Genomic DNA, 22,760 nt, shown 5'->3' on the forward strand with positions numbered 1-22,760 from the left:
GTATGATGGAAGAATTTAGTGGTTTTGACAACTTGACTTCTTAAAATTGTGGTTTACCTTGTAGCCTTAAATGGATCCATACTTATTACCTGTAATGTTTTTGGGCCACACTGTCATTTCGGTTTTTTTTTTGCCTCGAATCAAACTTTAGTGTCACGATTCTAATGAGTCTTGCATCTGCCTTGTGCCCCCCACAGCTCTCTTGTGACATTAATGTTAGCGATAGCTACAAAGGTTTAAAGGCCAAGGTCTTTCTAACTGATGAGGTCTCATGGCTCGACACCAACTTCTTCAGCTCTTCCTCCTCGGTGCGGCAGATAGTTCTATTTTGGCTTGATATTCAAGCCTGAGCTGGCACTGGAGTGAAAAAAAAAAAAAACAAGTTCCATCTTTGCTCACACTTAATTATATTTCTTCACTTTCCCCGGCTAGCTGACAACACTGCCCATCAGCCACCTCAGTAAAGAAAAAAAAAAACTTTTACCTTTCACACCACATGTCTGGTTCTATCTGTCCATCTTATTTCATTTAGATAACAGCAGGAATTGTCCCTCACACCTTGTTATCCCCAGAGGAGATGCTAAGTTTATCCATTCTCACCTCACTGCATATTGTAACAGAAGCATTGTTTATGGTTTGCGTTGATACTGCTGAAAGATATTTACAACTTGATTATTTGTTTGCTACAATGCCAGTTTATCTTTTAGGGCTGGAAACAGACATTAGCCTCAGGCACATATGCTTTGAAAACCAATCAGTTATGTCATGTGAACAGAAGGCTAATAATATCAAGCACTCTCCTCCTGGCACACTCTGTTGACTTTGAATCACCAATTACTTTTGGCGCTTTATTAAAAAATGAATAATTAAACACAAGATCCTAAATTGATTTACCAAATTTATAGCGTGCAATCGTATTTTTTGGCACTTGCGCTTGTTCAGTCGAGTGTGGGGATTATGATTACGAAAATAAATATTATAAAACTCTGAAAATTAAATACCTTGTGTTGCTTCCAAACTGCTGATAATTAAACTTAACAAACTAAAGAGATTAGAGGGCTTATATATCATGTGACTTTTAGGAAGAGGTTAAACTAAAAAGATTAAAAATTTTTTAAGATATACTGACATTAAAGGAAGACAGATGATTGTTATGATGAATATAATTTTTTTATTTTAAAAAGTCTTTTGCAGGAAATACAGCTACAGTATTTGGAAAATAGTGTCAAGCGAGTTGAACGATGCTGTGCTTCCCTCCACTGGCACTGGGAGGTTTGTGTGATTAAAACAACAACAACAAAAAAAAAAAAAAAAGGTTTCCTACTCCACACCTAAATGACCTCCCCTCCCTTGCTGTTTTTAATCTAATGGAAAGCTGTCGGGCTCTTGGTTCGCACATTAACATAACATTAGAATGCAGAGTACATTGTTGTGTCTAAAAAAGAACAAAGTCTAAAAAGTTACTGCCATTTGCATCATGACATCAAAAGTTTCTTGTTTTCACGTTAAATGAAGCTGAAACTGAAGTCGAAACAATTTTCTTTCAGTTTTAGTGCTCTACGTGTGGTCTGCCCGTCTAATTTCCATGTGATAATGTAAGTCAAAGACTTCAAAGACTAATCTGCATTCACTTTTGTACGGAGCTTATCCTTTGTGTCGTATATGTTCATAATGTATACCTCCAGCTGTGCATTTGTCCTCATTCCAACAAGTAAACTATGAGTGACAAACATGTTTTCAAGCCAGTGAGGCTTGGATGAAACTCACTTTTGCACAATTTCTCTGGCCGAAAGCCCACCCAGAATGAAGGCGTGAGCGTTAAGATTAATCCTGTTTTCTCTTAGCTTCTTGTTTTTGCATGTAATTTAGTGGAACAAAATGATGATTTTCCCTCCCGCAGTTTTTGCTCTGGATAACACAGAGCTGCCACCTTTATACTAGTTAACTTTGACAACTGTGTCTCTTAAATTGTCTGTATTTCAATTATTGTCTTTCTTTAAAATGATGTGGTCTCTTTTTGGGGGTTTTGCTAATATGCTCAAATTATGAAGCATGTCTGTAAATGTCTTTGTTTGAATAATTTCTCATGGTGTTTTTACCTTTCACTCTTACTTTTACCTAATATTAGCACATCTGTGAGGCGTTTGAACATCTACACTGTGTAAATGTACTAATTTGCCCATCTTTAATTTAAACCTGCAGACCAATTTTATAAATATTGCATGGAGTTGCATGTCTTTTATAAATCCCCTGTTAAGTATTCTGCGACATGCATTTTCCATGCCGTTTCATCAGCGCATCACAGCCTTATGTGATATATGATGTATGATGAATGCATTGACATGGTCCTGTGTGTGTGTGTGTGTGTGTGTGTATGTGTGCATAGCTGCTGGTTCTGAGACTCCTCTCAATGACGACTTCTGTTAATGGGAGCTGGTCCAAGATGTCATTTGTTGTCGACTGCAAAATTGTGATAAGCCGTGACAAATGATAATTAATTTAACCTTCGTGCTCAGTGGCTGACCTTCTCCCAGTGGAGAAGCATGTTTATTTGGGCTTTACAGGAGCAGGCTTTTTGCCAGTCTGTCACTAATAACCCATGGGATTCTGAGGTCATCAGCATTCTTCAGACAAAGACAAAGGTTCAATTCAGTAGCCTTATACTCTGTGCTCTCCATTACACCCATGTAAAGCTTCAGAGAGGTACAGAGACGGATAAAAAGACTGATCGATTGTTTTAAAAGGGGGATATTATTTTCTTTTATTTAATTTTTTGTAGCACAATGGGGAGATTGTGTGTTTGCAAGGAAAATATGTTTTGAGATTTTTGCAGTTTAGTAGCACAGTATGAAGGTCGTTATCCATCTGCACAGCCCTGCAATAAACACAGCTGAGTATTCACTGTTTCTGCAAATGACTTGAAAGTAAAAGTTCCAATCTTTTGAAATGGGGTTCGGTGAAAAGGTTATGTGTTACCTGTTGTGAAATAGCCTTTTGGAAAACTTCAGTTTGGAGAAGCAGTTTTAATTCTGACTGGACTGATGATGAGCTAAGGGCTGAGGGCTGAGTGGGGCCAAGACCAGAGTGGATTGCTGCTGTTTTAAAACAACTGCAATCTAAAAAAAAAAATCATAACAGTTCATGCAAGCGCCAATTTTTAAACCTTAATATCACCAACAATTTTGCATTACACAGGAACATGGAATTATTGGGTTATTTGCAATTTGCACAAGAATATCACATTATTTCAGCCAAAATAAACGTGTATTGAGATACTGACAGCATTGTAAGGGGTTATAAAGCAGCGTTCACTTTAACAGATACTGTATGAAACTTTTTAATCTGGCGTTGTGAGATTTCAGCACTCTACCCTGGTCTTGGCCCTGCTCAGACTAGCCATTAGCTCATTAATCTTGTCAGAATTAAACTCTCTGAGCTTGTTCAAGGATGTATCTATAACAGGTAAGATGTTAATTGTCTATAACCTTTCTACAGAACATAACTTCAGAAGACCAGAGCTATCCTTTTAGGAACATTGATGCACGTGTGAACATGCAGGACTTTTGTTCAGCTACATTTTCAGAGTAATTTTCAGGTGTATGTAGTATGTTCACGTACTGTATGATCTCCTCTCTTGTCCAACCTTCATCGTCTTGGGAGTTGAATCATCCAGTCAAATTGTTTGATGTGCAGGCTTACAGAACCTTCTGTTCATTGATGGTGCTTTAGCACATCCTCTGCAAGCCTTTTGTAATCTGTGTAATGGTATTTGCAATAGTGATTTATTTCTGTAAGACAAACGTTAACACCACCATATTCCTGTCTGGATTGTGGTAACATGACGTTTCTCTTAAACTCTCTGTTTAAATGGGGTTTTCTTTGGTTAAACTCAACTAGAGTTTAGTTACAAGTTGAATAAATATTTAGTTAAGGGAAATGTTTTGCAAAAGTAAATGTAATTTATATTATATTAGTTAAATGTTTATAAATGTAATACATACCACAGTAAAACATCCCACAGACTCAACTTCAACATGAAAATAATTACAAAAAAACGACAGACCTGGCCTTTTTAATGCTTGGTTTTTTTTCCCCCTCCAGATTCTGTTTTCATTAACCTATTTGTCACATAGTTTTGTTAGAGTCTGTCAAGATACCTTAACATCAAAAATGGACTACAATGGACTGAACACCATATGCCAACATATGAGCTGAAAAGATTTGTTATATTTATTATTTTAAGCCAAAACGTTTCTCCTACACCAATCAAACAATTTAGTCTAACCAAGTGTAAGATATAAACAAGAAAAATTTGAAGTTTTGATTATCTTCCCTGTAACTCTAATTGTGGAATTTATTTATTAAAGCTGCCGTAGGGACAGTGGTAGAGATCTTGTCGTCTAATCAGAAAGCTGACAGTTTGTTCCCCATCCTTTCTGTGTATTGAGCTGCCCTTTGGCAAGACACTCAACCCCACACTGATATAGCTCGTGGTATGTGACTGTTGCGAAAATTGCTGCATCTACAGAGTGCATAGAAATGAATAAAAAAGTGTGCAACATCTCTTGTATAAATTAGAACCAGTAATAAAAGTTCTTTGTGGAACCTTGATAAAGGTTAAAGGTGTTATATAAACCGCCCTCACATTGGATGATGACCCCTCCCCATGACGTTTTAGAATGTGTTTGGCTTGCATCAAATTTAGAAAACCTTCTTTGTGAAGGCAAATGTAATGCTGCTATGCTCTTATTACTTGCCAAATTGTTTTTTGTTTTTTTTCAGCTATTTTCAGCATCCTTGAGATGCTTTCCTGTGCCACTCTACGTAAGCAGCACATTCAGATGAACTACCACGTACTATAAAAGCTACAGTCATGGGTTTCACATCTGCGCTAGATTGTTTCCATGATGTACTCAAGCCTTCTGGGCCTCCACCATCAGCCTTGTTGTGGAGGAGGAAACACCTTCCAGATGGAAGATGCAAGTGAAGAGAGTGAAGAGTTTTTTTTTGATGAACTATGACAGCATCCTCCCCTCTTCCTATCTGATTTAATAGACCTCACAAGTGCCTCTTGCTTTGCATTCAAAAGACAAATGAAGAATGGCTGAGTATGGTGCAGCATTCATTGGTACATGGAGAGTGTGGAATGGTCACTGGTGAGGAGCAAGCTTGTTGGTTCTAGCTAGAGTGGCATCAGATGCATATAGCAGCAACAATGCAAGAGCAATGAAATAATGTACCTGAGGCACTGCCAGTGTGTTGTGGGCTTGATGGAGTTGTAGCCTCAAAATGAGGCCACCGTGGTTAGTCCTGCTTTCAATTCTTGACCACGAAGCCATGTCAGTGTGCGTGGGCCCTGCATCATGGATTCAACGCCACTGAAATAGACCAACATGACCTTGCTACAAAGTTTTATGCACGCTTGGACCCTCCATGATCTATCTATCACGTAATCGTGAGCCTACTGCATTCTTAATTCATGCCACAAAAAAGCCACCTATATTCTAGGTCATTTTTTAACACTGTGACATCCAGTTAATGGGGGGCAAACGTATGGATCATTTATCTAACAGTGCATGTTACAAAGAAGTTTATTCGGTCTGTGTCTCAGAGACTATGAGAGCTTTGACAAAACAAAAGCTTCTAACACCATTAACTTGGCTGTTTCCACTCCTTCCAGTCTTTGTCAGGAGGTGGGACTAAGGCAGCGAACCCAGAACGCAGACTCATGAAAATCCACAAAACAAATTTAATAAAATAAAACTCTAACAAAACAAAAAGCTGACGAGGCAGCAAAAACTAACAATAACAAAATCCAAAACTAGGTGAAAGGCAGGACATGGCAAGGCAACGAGCAGACAAAGCGGAATGATCCAGTGAATAGTGAATGAGAAAGACCGGTACTTAAAGACAGAGGATAATGAGGAAAATGAACACAGGTGAGAGAGAATAATTACAAGCAGGTGGAGATGGGCGTGGCAGACCTAACAGGAAAAGTACTGGGGAGGTGGAGAGTGACAGGGCATGAAACAGGAAAACTAAACCGAAACAAAACAATAATCAAACACAACAAACTGAAAATACCAAACTATGACAGTCTTCATACTTATGCCATTCACTTAATACATTTTTCAAAGGACATCCATACTAATCTTCTTTTCTAAATGGCAAACTCTTCCTCTATTGCATACTGACATTGTAACTAGATGTCAAACCTGTGGTCAGGCATAAAAAGCCTTGAGTTTGGTATTATTCCTTCCTGTTAGGTGTGAATCTCAGTGTAGTCCTCTTCAAATATAAAACACACTGCTTTAGTTTTCTAAGAATTGGACGATACACATCTGCAAGGGCCACCTGTCAGTTTCCTCTCCTGACAGACCATCAGTAAAATAGGCTTATGGAGAAGGTGACATTCATCACAAACAGCTGCAGGCGGCGGGATGATAGGCTTTTCTTCTGATCCCAGCAGATGTCCACATACAGTTTTCTAACAGTTGAGATTCTTGTGGAGTGAGTTTTTTTTTTTTTCAAACCAGGCACTCTTGTTGTGTACAATCTGTTTGAAAGTTTTGTCACTTTCTTCCTTCCTATTTTACAGAAATACTACAATAGCTGCAGAGAAATGTTTATCGTCCAAGTCACTGTCTGAGTAATACAACTGTGTGGCTGGAAGGAAAATATCATTGCTTTAGTTCGGCTATTTGTGCAGATTTCATTCCATTTATAACTTTTAATCATGTGGTATAAAGACATCTTTTTTTTCTCAGTTCCTAATTAACTCTCTGAGAAGTGCAGGACATTTATACAAATTTTCAGCTAATGATAAATGATCGTCTTAATCCTACTGCTTGCTGTGGGATTAAAGATTAGTTTCACCAGCAGTGAGATGTTAAAAAAGTAGATTCCTTATGCAGCTGGATGTTGCAAAAGTAATTTAATTAGAACTGAGTCAACATAAAGAACTCTAACTTGTATGAATGGATACCCTGCAGGTATGATCATTTTTCTCCAACAGCTGTCATGGTTTCAACAAATATACGTTTCCACTATTTCATTTTTTTTCTCTGAGGACAGGAAATTTTATCTTGTCACAATTTTAGCCATTACTTGGCGTCTTGGTTGTGTATTGTATTAATCTCTGTTATTTATGTTTTTTGTTGTGGGTATTAATAATGTTATATTCTGTTATGTTGTTCTTGTTGTATCGTAGCTCTTGATCTCCTCAGTTGTCTTTGCTGCAGCCATCACACCTGTCTGTCATTTATAATCAGCACATCATTCAGTAATCACTCTTCTGAGTAGTTGCAGCTTCCTCCCTGGTTTCTTCAGTTCAATATCAGATCCTCTTTACTTTTGGTTCGAGTTCCACATCATACTCCCTTCCACTTGATTTTTGTTTTTAAAATTCCTAATCTTCATCCTGATCCTTCTTGTCTTTGGTAGTGATGGGAATTATGACTCATTTTTCTTGGGATCGGATCATTTGGCTCTGCTCTCTCAAAATACACTGGTTCTTTCAGCTCTTAAAGGGCTCTTTATTTGATTGTGATCCGTTTAGAAGAGGGAAAAATCCAATATTTTTTTGGTGAGCTGGGCTAAATAATCTGGATCTCGGAAAAGAACTGTGATAATGTGGTATTACTATGCGGAGAGCCTTTTGAAAGCCAAAAGAGCCAATGCACATTCGTGAGCTGAGCCTAACATTCTGGATCTCAGAATAGAGCCCAAATTCTCAACGAATGAGTCAAATTTTAACTGTTACTGGGAAAAAATGTATAAAATAATAAAAAATACACAAATTAAAAAAAAATTTTTGTCATTGTGTCCAAAAAAAATTGTGACATTTTTTCTCTCGATTGCTATTTAAAGTGTTTTTGTTAATTAGTTCCAAAAATAATGAACAATTAAGAACTGCACTTTGCTAAAAGAATAAAAACAGACTGCTCCATCAGTCTCTGATTATTCAAAAATAGATAAGGAAATAGACACAAAATGGTTCAATATTTTTTACAGTATAAGAGGTTGTAATGAGTCTATTTTTCCTGTATATCTTTGAAAAGAACATCAACACAGTTTCTGTCATCAGCAAACACACTTAAAACAACAATCTGCGTCTCAGCCGGCGTATATACTGGATGTCCTGTTCAGATCCAACAGCGAGCGTAGCATTTTCTCACCTCTATTGTTATCATTCTGACAAACTTTTCCTCCATGATCAAGTTAAAACTCCTCCTTCTCTGCTCCTCATCACTTCTATCCAGGTCATGTGCCAACAATGTGTAAACATTAGTTATGCTTGCAATGTTTCAGGCCTAAGCTAAAACAAAAATACCTTGTAATGACCCCTGAGGAGTCGCACACTGCAGTTTGAGAATCACTGAGTTGTAGGAAAACATCCGTCAACTAATTTGTTTGTTTAGTTTCGTTTAAGCAACATTCCTGTTCAGAGCTGGGCTTTATGAGTTCTAATTGACCATCAGGGATGATCACAGCTAATGAGACAAATAAAGCTTGCTCTAATTAGGAGCTGTAATTAGTAGATATTAAAAAGTGTTTATTTATATTGTACTGTTGACTGCATTGCATGTTTGTGCCAATCATGCCTGCCACACTTGTGTTTTCAGACCTCATTCCAAATCCAATAATTATATAATCTCCTTACAATTACCCAGTCAAACATAGTTTTTAGTGTATATTTAATGACTGCTATTCAATCTGATAATTAGTCCATGTGAGTGAATACTGTATTATGACAGGTGGCCTCCCACCAATAAAAGTAATGCTGACTGAAAACCAGCATAAAGTGTCTCATGGTCAAGACAGCAAAAATATGGGGAGCACACAGTATATTAAAGATAAAAAATGATATATCTTGGATGAAATGGTTTAAAAAATTAATGAGTTGTGACACATAAGTCATAAATGAAATGTGGCTTCAGGGACAGAGAGGTAAAAAGTGCATGAAGGGATGGGATGGAAATTAACAACAAGGCAGTTAAAACAAATAAGGAAGCAAATGGACTCATCACAGCATTCAGTGATCATTTTTCAAAGTTTGAAACTTCCCTGGCATATCTGATTTAAGAAAAATGAATTTGACAGTGAAGTCAGTATCCACACATCTATTGCATCTTATCAGAAAGGAAAAATAAGATAAAACATGGAGCTCCTTTGAGCTGTTAATGGAGCACAGAAATCAATGCTTGCAGAACAGATTCTTTGTCTGTCAGGGATGGAAAGGCTTCATTTAATCAAACACTTTATCTCCTTCCAGTAGAAGATAGTCCACTGCTCAGAATCAGCAAACTTAACACACATTTCATTCAGCAGATTGATCTACAGAATCGCTGAGAGGAGCCGGGCTATCACCAGGGGAGATGATCCAGTGTTATCAGTCAGAGACAAAAAAAAGCACTTTATTTGTTTCTCCATATTCCATCAAGTGTCTCTGAGAATTATTGAGAAACACAATTAAGTGGCTCTACATGCTGATGTAAAATCTCTCACACTCATTCTGGTTTCTCCTTTTTGCCATGTTTGCACCCCAGAGTTAATGCAATGATCTTTTTAATCCATATGCCTAATTTAGTTGGTGGGGAATTTTCAGATTATTAATGGAGACAATGTAACATGGTATACTGATTAAATGATATTTATCTGAATAAAAATAGAAGAATAAAAATTGTTTTATGAACATGCTCAAGAGGGTGAAAAGATGAATGGATTGATTGCTTGAATTTAAGCCATAGCTCAGCAAGTTTTAATTGTTAGAGCAATAATTCAGATCTTTTCAAGTGGGTTTCATGAAAAAACTATGAACAGGTAACTGTTGTTTCCTATAATGACTTTACTTTTGAGAAATAAATTTTATTTCTGACCAGATTAACCACCTAACGGCGAGTGGGGATAAAGTTGATTGCTGTTGTGTTAAAAAACTGTAATCTAAAAAAATGTGATAAGAGTTATTACATTTATTTATTTATGGCCCTGTTATGGCATGACAAAAATTATTTATAAACCTTTAGATTGCAGTCAGTTTTGCTTTACATAGAGATTATGGCAGAAAAACTATGATATTCCTGCTATAGATGCTGCTCCTGATGTTTGCTCTTGCAAAAATCACAGAACTCCATGTAAATAATCACGTTATTCAAAATTTATGGCAGCATAAAAGGGTTACTAAATGCCATTTGTATGAACTGCTATTTATATATTGGAAATGTTTTAAGGTGGTAGTAAATCACCTTGATCCTGGCCCAACTTGAACTAGTCCGTAGGTCATCACTTTGTTCAGAATCAAACATAATTTCTCCAAACTGAGGTCTTTTAAACCACCATCTACAACCGGTAACATTGTTTATAGCCTTTCTACGGAACCTCAATTCATGGGATTCGTTTTTTTTTTGTTTTTTTTCATGAAAGATTAACCGTTTTGTGAACAGGGTTGTTACTATCTAATATTGAATCATTAGATTATATTATGCTGCTGACCGTTTCTTTCTTTTTGCCACACATTTGTTTACAGCATAACAAAACTTATCTCAGTCTGATGTCATTTTTGACAAAATAGGCAAACGACACACAGAAACTTATGGAGATAAGATAATTAGTAGGCACTCAGAGAAGTTATTGCACCAAAATGTTTTACAACATTTTTTTAACAACACTTGTAAAGGTTATGCATAGTAATCCCAAACTTAGTTTTAATTGGTCGGAGTTGACATTTTCTATCCAAAGGGCACCTCATTCCAAGTGTCTGCATAATCACAATTATCAACCTTCTGTTTGCTCGACTAAGATCAGAAAACAGGTCTGCTAATGTAGATGGTGCATGCTAAAAATTTCCTTCCCACTTGAAGTTTATTGCACGAAAGGACGTTTGTGTTTGCTCCAGTTCTTGTAGCCTACAGCAAAGCAATCTACAAATAGTGCTGTGTGCGATAGTTTGCAGGTTTGTGACTTTATTTGTTTCAATTTGGACTTTTTTTATCCACCTGTGATGAGCTAGGCAGGACCAAGACCAAAGTGGATGACTACTTATGTATATGACACACTCTGTAGGAAATGAACAACATCTGATGAAAAAAATGATGCGAAATGCTTTGTGTTCTGATGAATATTGATGTAAATGAAGCGGTAAAAGAGCTCAAACATTGCAGTGGCAAGATAATGTTGAAGTAATTCATTATTTAAACTCTGCTCTGTGAACATGAGAAGAGGTACATGAATGGAAAAGACTATGCAACTCAGGTGTATTCCAGGTCTGAAACATTTCATAGAGTTACTAAAATGTCAGGGTTTCTTTCCGTTTTTACCCACACATAAAACTGAACATCTTTATTAGTTTTAAGAATAAATTCTTCCTCATAAATATGACGATAAAGCCACTGATATCATATTTTCTGTGATGGTGTAAAATAAAAAAATGAAAAGTAAACTTGTGATAACCAGGTTCTTTTACTGGGTGTTGTGAGCTTCTGTATGTTTTGAATAAAACCAGCAAAAAGACTACATTTATGGAATAAGAAAGTCCACCGTCTTTTAATTCTAGGATTTTACATATCAGGGCATAGTAAAAAAAAAAAAGATCTGGTCTTTACCAGGTTAAAAATGATTCAAATATACCCTTATTTGCACAACAACTCACAACAGATCCCATCATGTCATTATTTATTAAACAAAAATGAAGCCAACATGGAAAATATGTGTGAAAAATTAAGTCCACCCTTGCAGCTTCCATAGGATTTAAGAGAGAAAGTAGCAACCGTGCTGCTGATCAAATGCACTTAATAAACTGATCATTAGTAAGTGTGACCACCTGTACAAAAGCAGGGATTTTGTCCGTTTGCTGCTCTGGAGCATACAGGTGTGTGCTAACACAATGCAAAGGAGGAAAGACATCAGCAATGGCTTTACAAAAGCAAGTGTTGCTGCTCATAATCTAGCAAGGAATAAAATGCCATTTCCAAATGATTTGGAGTCCATCCCTTTACAGTGAGAAGGTTTAAGTTGCCAATCTTTCTAGGAGTTGATGTCACACCAATTTCTCCCCAAGCTTAGCAAAAAACCCAAGAGCTTAATCTCAGATTCTACAGGCCTCAGTTAGCAGGTTAACGGTTAAAGTTCATGACAGGATAATTAGAAAAAGACTGAACAAGTATAGCTTGTAAGGAAGTATTGCAGAAGAATGCCTATTTTCAGTAAAAAGAACAAGGCTTAGGTTTGCAAAGTTGATATAAATAAACCGCAGGACTTTGGGAACATTGTCCTCTGGACAGATGAGACCAGGATAGAGATGTTAACCCAAAATTCACAGTCCTATGTTTTTCAAATACAGTGGTGGAGGGGTGATGATTTTGGCTTGTTTTGCAGCCACAGGACCTGGTTGCCTTGCAGTCAACATTCTCTGTAGATCAAAGAATTATAGAGTCAAATGTGAGACCGTTTGTCTGACAGCTGAAACATGGTCCAAACTGGGTTATGCTGAAACAGGACAATGAACCCAAACACAACAGCGAATCTACAACAGAACAGCTGAAAATGAAAGAATTAAAGTGTTGTAATGGTCCAGTCAAGACCTCAAACTGAATAAAATACTGTGGTGGGACCTTAAAAGAACTGTGCAGAAACAAACGTCCACAGGCCTCAATGAGCTGAAGCAACGTTGTAAAGAAGAGTGGGCCAAAAATTTTCCAAAATGATTTAAGAGACTGATAAAGTCCTACAGAAAAGAACTACTGAGAAATATTACTGCTAGAGGCTGATTCTAAAAGCTGATGAATCATGGGATGGACTTTCTCCACACATGGCTTTTCCATTTTAGCTTTGTTTTAGTAACAGTATGGGGAAATCTATTGTTTTTTGTATCCTTGAGTCCTGACATGTAAAACCCTAGAACTGAAAGAAGACGGACTTTTCTTTTCCAACGACTATGTAATAAAACGACTTTCATAAAAATACCATGTGAGCAATTTTGTCCAGAAACTGACGACAACAAAAAGGCTTTTCCTAATTTGACTTTTCTTAAATGTCATTTTTGGGTTGTGTATATTTGTCATCCTTTGTGATTTCTTTATTTAGATTATTTATTTCAATATTTAATCATCATGAAGTCCTCAAAAGAGAGAGAGAGAGAGAGAAATGAGGTAGAGAAGCCTGCTGAACTGCTTCACCTTTAGAATTTCCCTTATCCGTATGTGAGCCTTATAAAACTGGCTTTTTAAGTCTGAAAAGTTCTTCACGTCTAATTGCAGACACAATTAAGCACAAACGCAAACAGCACTCAACCCACACAAACTTTTCACATCTATTAAATAAATATGTGCATTAAGGAATGCATTAGTTTATTCTCTTCACTCCTACACCAAGTTTTGACAGCACAAGGAAGACGTGTCCTATTTTGTGGAAACACAATTTTATGTTTAATAAAGAATTGACGTACATCTACCTTCACACATTCAGCAAAGTGTTGTATAACACATTCATCTGTTTAGTAAAGTGTCAAGACCCAACATGTCCTCTGTGTCTTGATGTAGCTCCTCTGTTTTTGTTCTGAATGCAGGAATCCAGGTGGAACTACCTGTTTTCCTTCCTCGCATTTCCGGCAGTGCTGCAGCTGTGTGTCCTGCCCTTCCTCCCTGAAAGTCCTCGTTATCTGCTGATGGAGAAGAAGGACGAGGCAGGAGCAGAAAAAGGTAATACACGCAGATGAAACAGTGCTCACTCAAAAAGTCTCCATGGTGCAAACAAGCATTTTATTCAAAGCTGTTGGTCTCACTTGAGCTTTCATATGTTTTACACCCAAACTGCTCTCAAGACGAAGTGTGAAAGAGTCAGCCAACAGAAGGTTTATGTTGGTCTATACTTCTCAACTTCTTTAGCCCAAATACAAAATAATCAAAAGGAGTATTTTTGGGAGTTTACTACATTTTTATTTTTTACTTTCAAAGAGCAAGCTTTACATGACATCAAGCAACCAGAAAAAACAAACAAAAACCAACAACAATTAGTGCTTGTTTCAACACAATGATTTCTTAGTTTTAATTTCACTTCTCACCCTATACTATAAAAGGTAAGAAACAAAAACAAACTAACAAAAAAAAAACAAACAAAAAAAAAAAACGAACAACAACACCAAAAACTTTACAGGCCTCCAGCATAAGTTAGGTATCCAGCTGTGGTGCGTTCATAGATTAGGGGCAAAAAAACTTCCCTATCTGCTGATCGCCAGTCAAACCAGTCGAATTGAAAACTGTCTGCTTCTGGTCGCCTGTGGAGCTGTCAGTCCACTCCTAATTTTATCATTAGACTTTGTTGTTGCATTGCACTCATTTTTGGAGCTTAAAGAATAGTTTGGTAGAAGTGAAACTGTCTCTGTAAAACTGCACAAATTACCTATTTATAGATGCCTCCTGATTTACAATGATTGGATGAGTAGGACTTTAATTTTGACTGATTTTGCACATTTCAAGTTCTTTACTAAAATCAGAGAGTGTGATTGTTTTACTGTTGTGTGGCGTCACATCATTTAACAATTTTACACAATTCTCCAATGACTTACACCAATAAAGGACATCCCTGTTAGTACAGAGACATCTTTACTCACTGAAAACATGTATACTGTTGTCATTTTAAAAAAAGAGATAACCTTGTGGAGTCATAGCACTGGTACAGGAGTCATCTTCCAATCAGTAGTTTGGTTGATTGATTGTCTGATTTCCACCCCCTCGATGTGTCAAAATACTAAACACTGAAACCCAACATTGCCCCCAATATGCACACTGGTGGGAGATTGCAGACACACAGAGTTTAGATATAAGATGAGCTGTATGAGTGGGGGTGATTAAAAAAACACATTGTAAAGCTCTGAGAAGAACCGTAATAAACTTGAAAGATGTGTGAAAAATTTAATTTACGAAACAAAAACGAACTAGACCACCATGCATTTATCTCTTGACATTTGCAAAATATTTTAAACTCAGTGTGTAGTAAAGTTTCTGAAAAGCCAGAGCCAGTAGGGAGAGCGGGGAGAATGTTATTACTTGCACCAGTTAGTGATCATAATCCTGTCCAGAGCACATAAATTTTGACCCTCGACCACATTAGTAAAACTGCAGCACAGCAGACATTTCGACGTGTCATAGCAGGAGAGTGACAGGTGGAACTAATGATGACTTTGGTTCCATTAAATTCCCCAGTAAGTCGTGACAGTAAAACAGCATGCGCAATAGCAGGACCTGATATGTTTCACACAGAAATCAGGAGTACACTCTTACTCAGACCGCTGCGTTTTAATTCAGTTTCATGTTTTAGTAGTTTATATTTCCTGTTGGCTGGGCATCAGTGGTCAGTGCTGCCGTCTCGTTATCCTGAGGCTGCAGGTTTGAGTCCAGGTTGCTTCAGAAAGGGCATCTGGCATAAAACAATTGCCAAATTTTCTATGCGAATTTGCTCACTGTGGTGAACCTTGCAGAAGGGTGCAGCTGAAAAAGAAAAGTATTTTCTGTTACCTCTGTTTTTTTTTTTTTTTTTTATTTGGAGATAACGATTTTACTTTTCTAATAAACAAAAGCAAGTCTGAACTTATTTTATTCCACTTACTTTTTTGCAAACTGTACCTATTTAGAAGCATAAAAACTTGAGGAAGAGACCACAAGGTACAACCCCAATTTCACAAATAGGTCAAACGTTATGTAAAATGTAAACAAAGACAGAATGCAATGCAAACTCTCTCATAGTCAATAGAAATATTGCAGGTTTAAAGCATGATTTTATCTTGTGGGGAAAAAAAAAAATCAAAAATCAAATTTTAGCTAAATTTAATTCATGTAAAATTCAGTTCAGTATTTTTATGAGTATATTCCTAATGGAGATTCCGTGCTCAGAAAATCTTAGATTTTTTATATGTTTCAGTAGGTTTGACCGAGTTATGGTTTGAATATTAAATTCATTTGAGATTCAAATTCATCTCATGTGGACTATTTGCATGTAATTTCTCTCTCTGTGGCTCCCCTCAAACTCTTCAGTTCCTCCCTTGGCAAGGCACCAGTTTAATGTCCAGCTCTAATACGGACCACATCAATTTCAATGACTCTAATATCAGTTTTAGAGAAGCACAGTGAATGTTTAATTTTAATTTAAACTTTATTTGATATATTGTGAGCCATAACCAATCAGAGATTAGGAGGGCCCATCTCTCAATTTTACTTTGTAGGTTAATGTTTTTTGTTTTTTTTTGGAGCTGTGTTAAATTGAAAAAAATGAAACATATTTGGATGTATAAAACATTTATGTACTGCCTATGAATGTGATGGATTTTAGTTATGTATATTGTGTACGTATTGAGTTGAAAGGTGGAAAAGTTACAATTTACTACAGCATAAACATGATGGATGATACACTGCTGTGGTGTAGCTGTTTTGTTTCTGTCGGCGTGCTGTTTTGCTCTCACGTGTGACGTTGCTGCAGAGTATCTGTGGCATTCATCAGCATCTTCTCGTTGCAATTCTTTCTTGAGCCTGTGGTAACATTACAGTCTTCTGTCAACATCTAGTCATAGTTTTATCCACCATTTTCTGGGTCTTCCTCTTTCTAGTGCTCGCTCTATGTGAGCAGATCCTAGTCTGGCAGTTTGTCTTCAGTTCTCCTTGTCTTCAAATAAAGTCCAAACCAAACCCACAGCAGCAACTTGTACATCAATTTCTTTCAGATCCATCTTTGTGGAATGAATGACAAGTAGAAAACGTTGGTCTTTTCTAAGCACACATCACGTACCTGGCATAGTAAAAATGTTGTGTAGATATTTTTAAAACACCAGGTATACTCAAAAAACGCAATATCTACACAGCAGCAGCCATGTGATATTGTAAATGTTGTATTTATGTGGTACACATGTCAAAAACCACTGATATGCAACTTTAACCAGATCGATAAAAAGGATGACAACAGCAACTATTGTGCATAAAAGTTCAACAAGTATGCCACAATACCATGAGGCATGAGATTGTGTAACATTACTATTGATGTAACTTTTTTTATTTTGGTGTACACTCTATGTGAGGTAAATGTTACAATTTTTCTTCCCTCAATCACATTACTATAGTATCAGATACACAAGACAGCATTGTTATGAAGTTATTTTTCTTTCAAACACATACTTCATCATGCCACAAAAACAAGGCAAATTGCAAAAATGAGAAGTAGGTATTTTTTTATATCTCAATATAAAAAATATAAACAGTCATATTAAACAATTTGAATGCCACTGAATTGTCATTCATTAATAATTTCAGTGTTATTTCAATAAAAATTAATTTCTGTTTTGCATATAGGAATAAGTACGGAGTGTTGCATGTTTTTTTTGTTTATTATCAGTTTCTTTTTGGATTTTTTTTAAAGTTTGTATTTTGTTGTTTGCTTTAAAGCTTTTACTGCTTTGAAATTCACTTGCAGCAGTTATTTGATAGAATATATTTGTTTATAGTTCACTTTCATTTATTAGCTATGTTTCATTGCTTCTCTCAGATTACTCTAACTTTGGGTTCTTTGAGCACATCTGAGTTGAGGAAATGTGTTTTTCTCATTGTTGTTCTTTTGTAACTGATTTAGCCATTAAAAGGGACTTGAATAAGTGTGTCAGCCAACCATACAGAGTTGTCTGGTTGCCAATACGGCGAGTGTTTTAAGTTATAATGAGTTTAATTCACCTCAAAATTCGCTAGATTATCACCCCTAAACACATGATTGTAAAATATGCTGCTGTCTGGTCAATTGTCCTGCTATGAAACAAGTGGCAAGAGTTGAGCATCTGGTAAAGGACGTCCAGCTCTGAATCCCTTCAGGTCTCACCTCCCAGCCAACATTTCACTGGCACAAGTCTGCACAGAGCTAAATTTTCATGCTGCTGGCACATGTTACAGCGCTGCAGTCGGGAGAATTATTGTCAATGCACACAGGTCCTGTGGGCTGGCTCTGTGGTGTCCCATTATCATTACAGAGTGCCAGACAGGAACAGCCTGTTTTCCAGCAAGCCGACTTGTCTCTGGTCATGTTACAGAACTGCAATGGTCCTCAACATCATTTAAAGGTGACAAAGCTTAAACATGACTGAAAACATAAAGAGTTGGGTTCAGACTGTACAACAGAATAGTTTGGATACATTTAAGTCTCATATTCTCCTATTAATCCATTCATTACCTACGATGCATTAAAGATTAGGAGAAAAACTCCATTATAGATAAAAGTTGTATAAGAAAACAAACCAAACTGGACAACACCAGCCCAAGCATAGACATTTTCTAATGTCTTACTTCAAAGATGTGGAGTTATTTGAGCTTGTGCTTCTTAGCTGTTGAGGTTTCAAAAACCCTTGTCAATTATAAAAGACTCAACTTGAATTTTAAATCCTGCCAAGTGTTGTATCAGTGCTCATGCATATTCACACAGAGTCTGACCACTATCGCTCATAATCACAGGTGCAAATCACTGGATGGAGAGCGAAACCTGCACCTTAATCTCCACTGAAATAACAGTGACAAAGATAACTGACATTTATGTGTGTAAACACTTCACATAAACATGACTGTGTAGTGACCAAAAGTTATTATTCCCCCTCCCAAGTCTCACAGTGGTTCGATCCACTGTCTGATCTCCCTAGAGTCTTTGCATCAGTCGAGACACACAGCTGTCAGGAACATCTGTAAGACTGTCAGACGTGGCTGAACACAAGTGGAAATTTATTTGACATGTTCTTTACTTCTACCACGTAATAGAATGAAACATGTTTACAAGGTTTTCAAGACAGTTTATTTTAAATTACAATTCTTTGTAGCTTTGTTTCTCATACAGAAGGTCTAACCCATATTTAAAGGATTATGTCTCTGAAGTTTGAATCTGGGTTTCCAGTGACTGTTACAAATCTGAAATCTGTATTCAAGAATTTGTACCTGATTTAACAATTTTGTTGGAGAACAAAATTAAAATAAACTAATCAATAGGTGAAGTATTGAGTCTAAAACCTCCATTTTTTAAAAATCCAAGATCTTACTATAACAATAACTTGGTGTTTGTAACAAATCAAGTGGCCTGAAAATCTCTTCCCCCCTGCTTGCTTCTCACAATTTTAACCAACGACTTTGAAGGCACCAGTGCCTCCACCTTAACAGATTACCCAATCTTCTTAGACCATCTTAAAATACTGAACCTTTGCTCACTTAGTAATAAATAATTCAGATGTACGTAAGTAGAATCTGTGCAGTATTATGTAAAGTTTTTTTTTCTGTGACATCAATCCACCTTGTGAATGTTGTGATCAGACATTCCTTGCGTGAGGACACAAAGTGGAACTGTGCTGCGTATGGAAAAATATGTTAGACATTTTAATACACTCCAAGCATCTATAACATGTTCCTGATGTTGACAGCTGCAGCATGACGCTTGATTTAACTGGCTCCCTGTAGTTTCTATCAGCAGGGGAAGACAATTAAACATATATTTGCATGATGATAATCATATTGTGTTAGATTTCACACAGACCTGGTCTACCCCACTGATAAAACCACAAATTTGAGTTAAAACCCTTAATCCAAAACAGGAATGGGATCGAGGTTGAAAGGTCAGTTTGCTCATGTTAATCCTTTTCACACAGTGAGTTCAAGGTGGAACTGGTGCACCTTTTAATGTGTAGTGATGTGTTGTGTGTAAAGTCTGGAGAAACAAAGGGCAGACTTAATATATACGGTTCTGAGACAACGGTGGTCACAGAGTCATGAGGAGAGGCAGGATGTTTAAACAGTTGTGTGATGGTGTAATATTTTGAGTGTGAGACTGTCCCACTGGGTAACACAAAAGTGATTACCAATGAAAAACAACATGACAGTTAGCACAGGCAGCTAACTGGGAAAATTGTGAGCTACAGTAACTTGGTGTTTCCAAAAATACATTATTTTAAAGATGATGTGATGAAGGACTTATCTGACACATATACTGTTATACTGTTTTCATTGAGGTACTCTGTATGTCATACTAGTTCTAGTAATATGATGCTGTAATCTCATTAAAGGATGAAACTTGTTCATTGTGAACAAGCAAAAGGTGGCTTAAAGAAGGGATTGTCTTTTTTGAACATATGGCACAAACAGCTGTTTAAAAATAGTTTTTGCCTTGGCGTGAGTTATACTGACAATTGTTTATTTTTTAGGACAATATTTTCCACCTTGGTTTAGCTAGTGTAGCTTTACTTTTTAAGATTTTGATCTGTAAATAAATGCACCTTGCTCAACACATTTGTCTAGTCACACAAGCCAATAAGAGATGCTGAAGTTATAAAAAAGTTATGATTTTTTTACAGTAAGATTAGCTGTGTGATATGAACAAACCTTGAGGTCACAACAGGCATGTAGGACACTGGGTAAACCTAATACCAGCCTGTCATGATGAATTGCATTGTTTTATCTCTAATATTTCACATTTAAAGTGCTTCATCATCACACTATCAGTAAAGTACAATATTTCATTCTTGACTAGTGTGCAGCGGTTTTAGTAGTGAAGTATTTTGTCCCGCACTAAACACACATTCTCACACAATCTGTCTTTCTTCCAAATGCTGCAGCATACCACTGAGGAGACTTTAGACCAGGCTCAGTGTTGGCAATCCCTGTGTGGTCAGTGTACGCACAGCGAGCCAGCGAGCTCCCACATCTTAATGACCTGCTTTTTGTTCCCTTCGGTTTTCAGAGATTTACTATTCTGGGTTGTGTCCTTAATCTTGACCCACCTGAGCTTCCTGTAACCTCAAGGACTCACCTTTAAGGGAAAAAAGATCAAAGCGTAGAGGGAGGTGTCTTTAAGCCCAATCCGTCTTCCCTGTGCATTGCATTCAAGTAGCAAAACTTCAAACAACCTTCAGCTGGCAACGATGGAAATGTCTGCTAGAAACCTGGCTAGTTCTTAAATGCAAAATGTGTGTTTGTACCTGGGCCTTGGATTGAGAAAAATACACAGCACAATGCAAATTTTTAACTATATATTGTAAAATAAGAGCGGAATTCTGCTGTTTTGACATTATAATGCAACATTCATCCATTTTCTATACCAGCTTTTCCTTTCACTGGGGAGCTGGTGTCTATCTCCAACAGTCATTATGGCAGGATAAACCATGGACAGGTCACAAAGTCCATCATTATTAACCTTTATTTAACCAGGCAAACCCACTGAGATCACAGATTGCTTTTTCAAGGGAGGCCTGGGCCTGAAGGCAGCCGAAACATGAATATTTTTGGACTGTGGGAGGAAAGCGGAGTATCTGGAGAAAACCCATGCAATCTCCAAACAGAAAGACCCCAGGCCAGGCAAGGATTGGGCCCAGGATCTTCTTGCTGTGAAGCAACAGTGCTAACCACTAAGCCATTGTGCTGCCCATCACAGGGCCATCTAGAAACAAACAAGACAAACAATCATTCACGGTCTCACTCACACTTAGGGACTACTTAGTATTAACAATTCACCTAACATGTATGTATTTGGTCAGTGGGAGGAAACTGGAGTACCTGGAGAAAACCCATGTAAGCATGAGGAGAACATGCAAACTCCACCCAGAAAAGCCCCAGGAGGGAGGCAAACCTGCAACATTCTTGTTGTGAAGCAACAGTGCTCACCACTGCACCACCATGCCGCCCATAAGGCAACATGACCTGGTGAAAAAACGTGTTGTAGAACTCCTAACAGACTGAGAAAAGATTTATGTTTTAAACTTTAGCTATGCTTTAATAAGAAACTGTGATCTACAATGTTATGCAGAAATTACTTAGTTAATTACTGCAATATGTTAGTGAAAAGACTTTAAAGGGTATGTCAGTGTCTATAATCTGTTGTGTCTTTAATGCTAATTTAGACAAAAAGGCGACACGCTTAGTTCAGCTACTATGTTAATGGATTTGTATTGTTTGCACACAACTTGGTAATTCAACTGCATTTGTACATATAAATGCACTTCATCTAGAGTTAAGAGTGCAATGAAGTATACAGTTTAACATAAAATTTATCCCTGTTTATACAATCTTTTCCTGTTCTAATTAAAAATAAGACATTTGCAATTTTATTTACAAATTGGTACAGATTACCAAAAGGTGTGCATGGATTTAGCATAAGAAAACACAATTTGAAGACTGATTATTTCCTCATATCTTCAGACGGGCTCTATAATAATCTGTCTTCCAATAGCTGGACATAGTATCCCAACGGCATTAACGCTCATATGAAAGAAGGACGCTATATGAGCCTCCAGTGATATAAATTTCTGAAATGTGTTTGTACTTTTGATCAGAAAAAATAAGACTTCATCATTATTGATCTGAAGTCACTGCAGGCAGCACACAGAGTCCTCTGTATCACAGTAAAAATCACAGTAAAAGGTTATTTTGAGCTGAATATCTGGCTTAGCAGAGATGTTAAAAAGTAAAAACATGGAATTTTTATTGGATTTTAGCCTTACGAAGCATTGCAAATATTCACACATTAAAAGCCACCCCAAGGAGTTTTTATGAAAATTAGCGAACCAATAACTAGATTTTATTAAAAAAAAAAAAAAAAAGAGTAATGCAAAGTTAGTTCTTGAAATATGAATCATAATCTGAAAACAGTGTAAATAAACTCTACCTAAAGCAAAATGATAATAATTTTGATTTCAGGCTACAAATGTGTTTTTATTTTCACTGAGCATAAATGAATGAAACACATGCTCTCAGTGAAGTTATCCCATGGTA

At 36.8% G+C, this 22,760-nt stretch overlaps 1 protein-coding gene across 6 annotated transcripts in view; it reads left to right on the forward strand.

Moving 5' to 3' along the window:
- slc2a9l2 (solute carrier family 2 member 9, like 2) overlaps positions 1 to 22,760 on the forward strand; it is a 130,657-nt gene that overhangs the window by 36,038 nt on the left and 71,859 nt on the right. For all 6 annotated transcript variants that reach the window (XM_037975176.1, XM_037975178.1, XM_037975180.1 and 3 more), the window contains exon 7: positions 13,562 to 13,694. In XM_037975176.1, the coding sequence (XP_037831104.1) occupies positions 13,562 to 13,694 (133 nt within the window). The remainder of the gene's footprint in view (positions 1 to 13,561; positions 13,695 to 22,760) is intronic.

Source organism: Kryptolebias marmoratus, linkage group LG4 (assembly GCF_001649575.2).
Source record: "Kryptolebias marmoratus isolate JLee-2015 linkage group LG4, ASM164957v2, whole genome shotgun sequence".
In the NCBI taxonomy this organism is placed as follows: domain Eukaryota; kingdom Metazoa; phylum Chordata; class Actinopteri; order Cyprinodontiformes; family Rivulidae; genus Kryptolebias; species Kryptolebias marmoratus.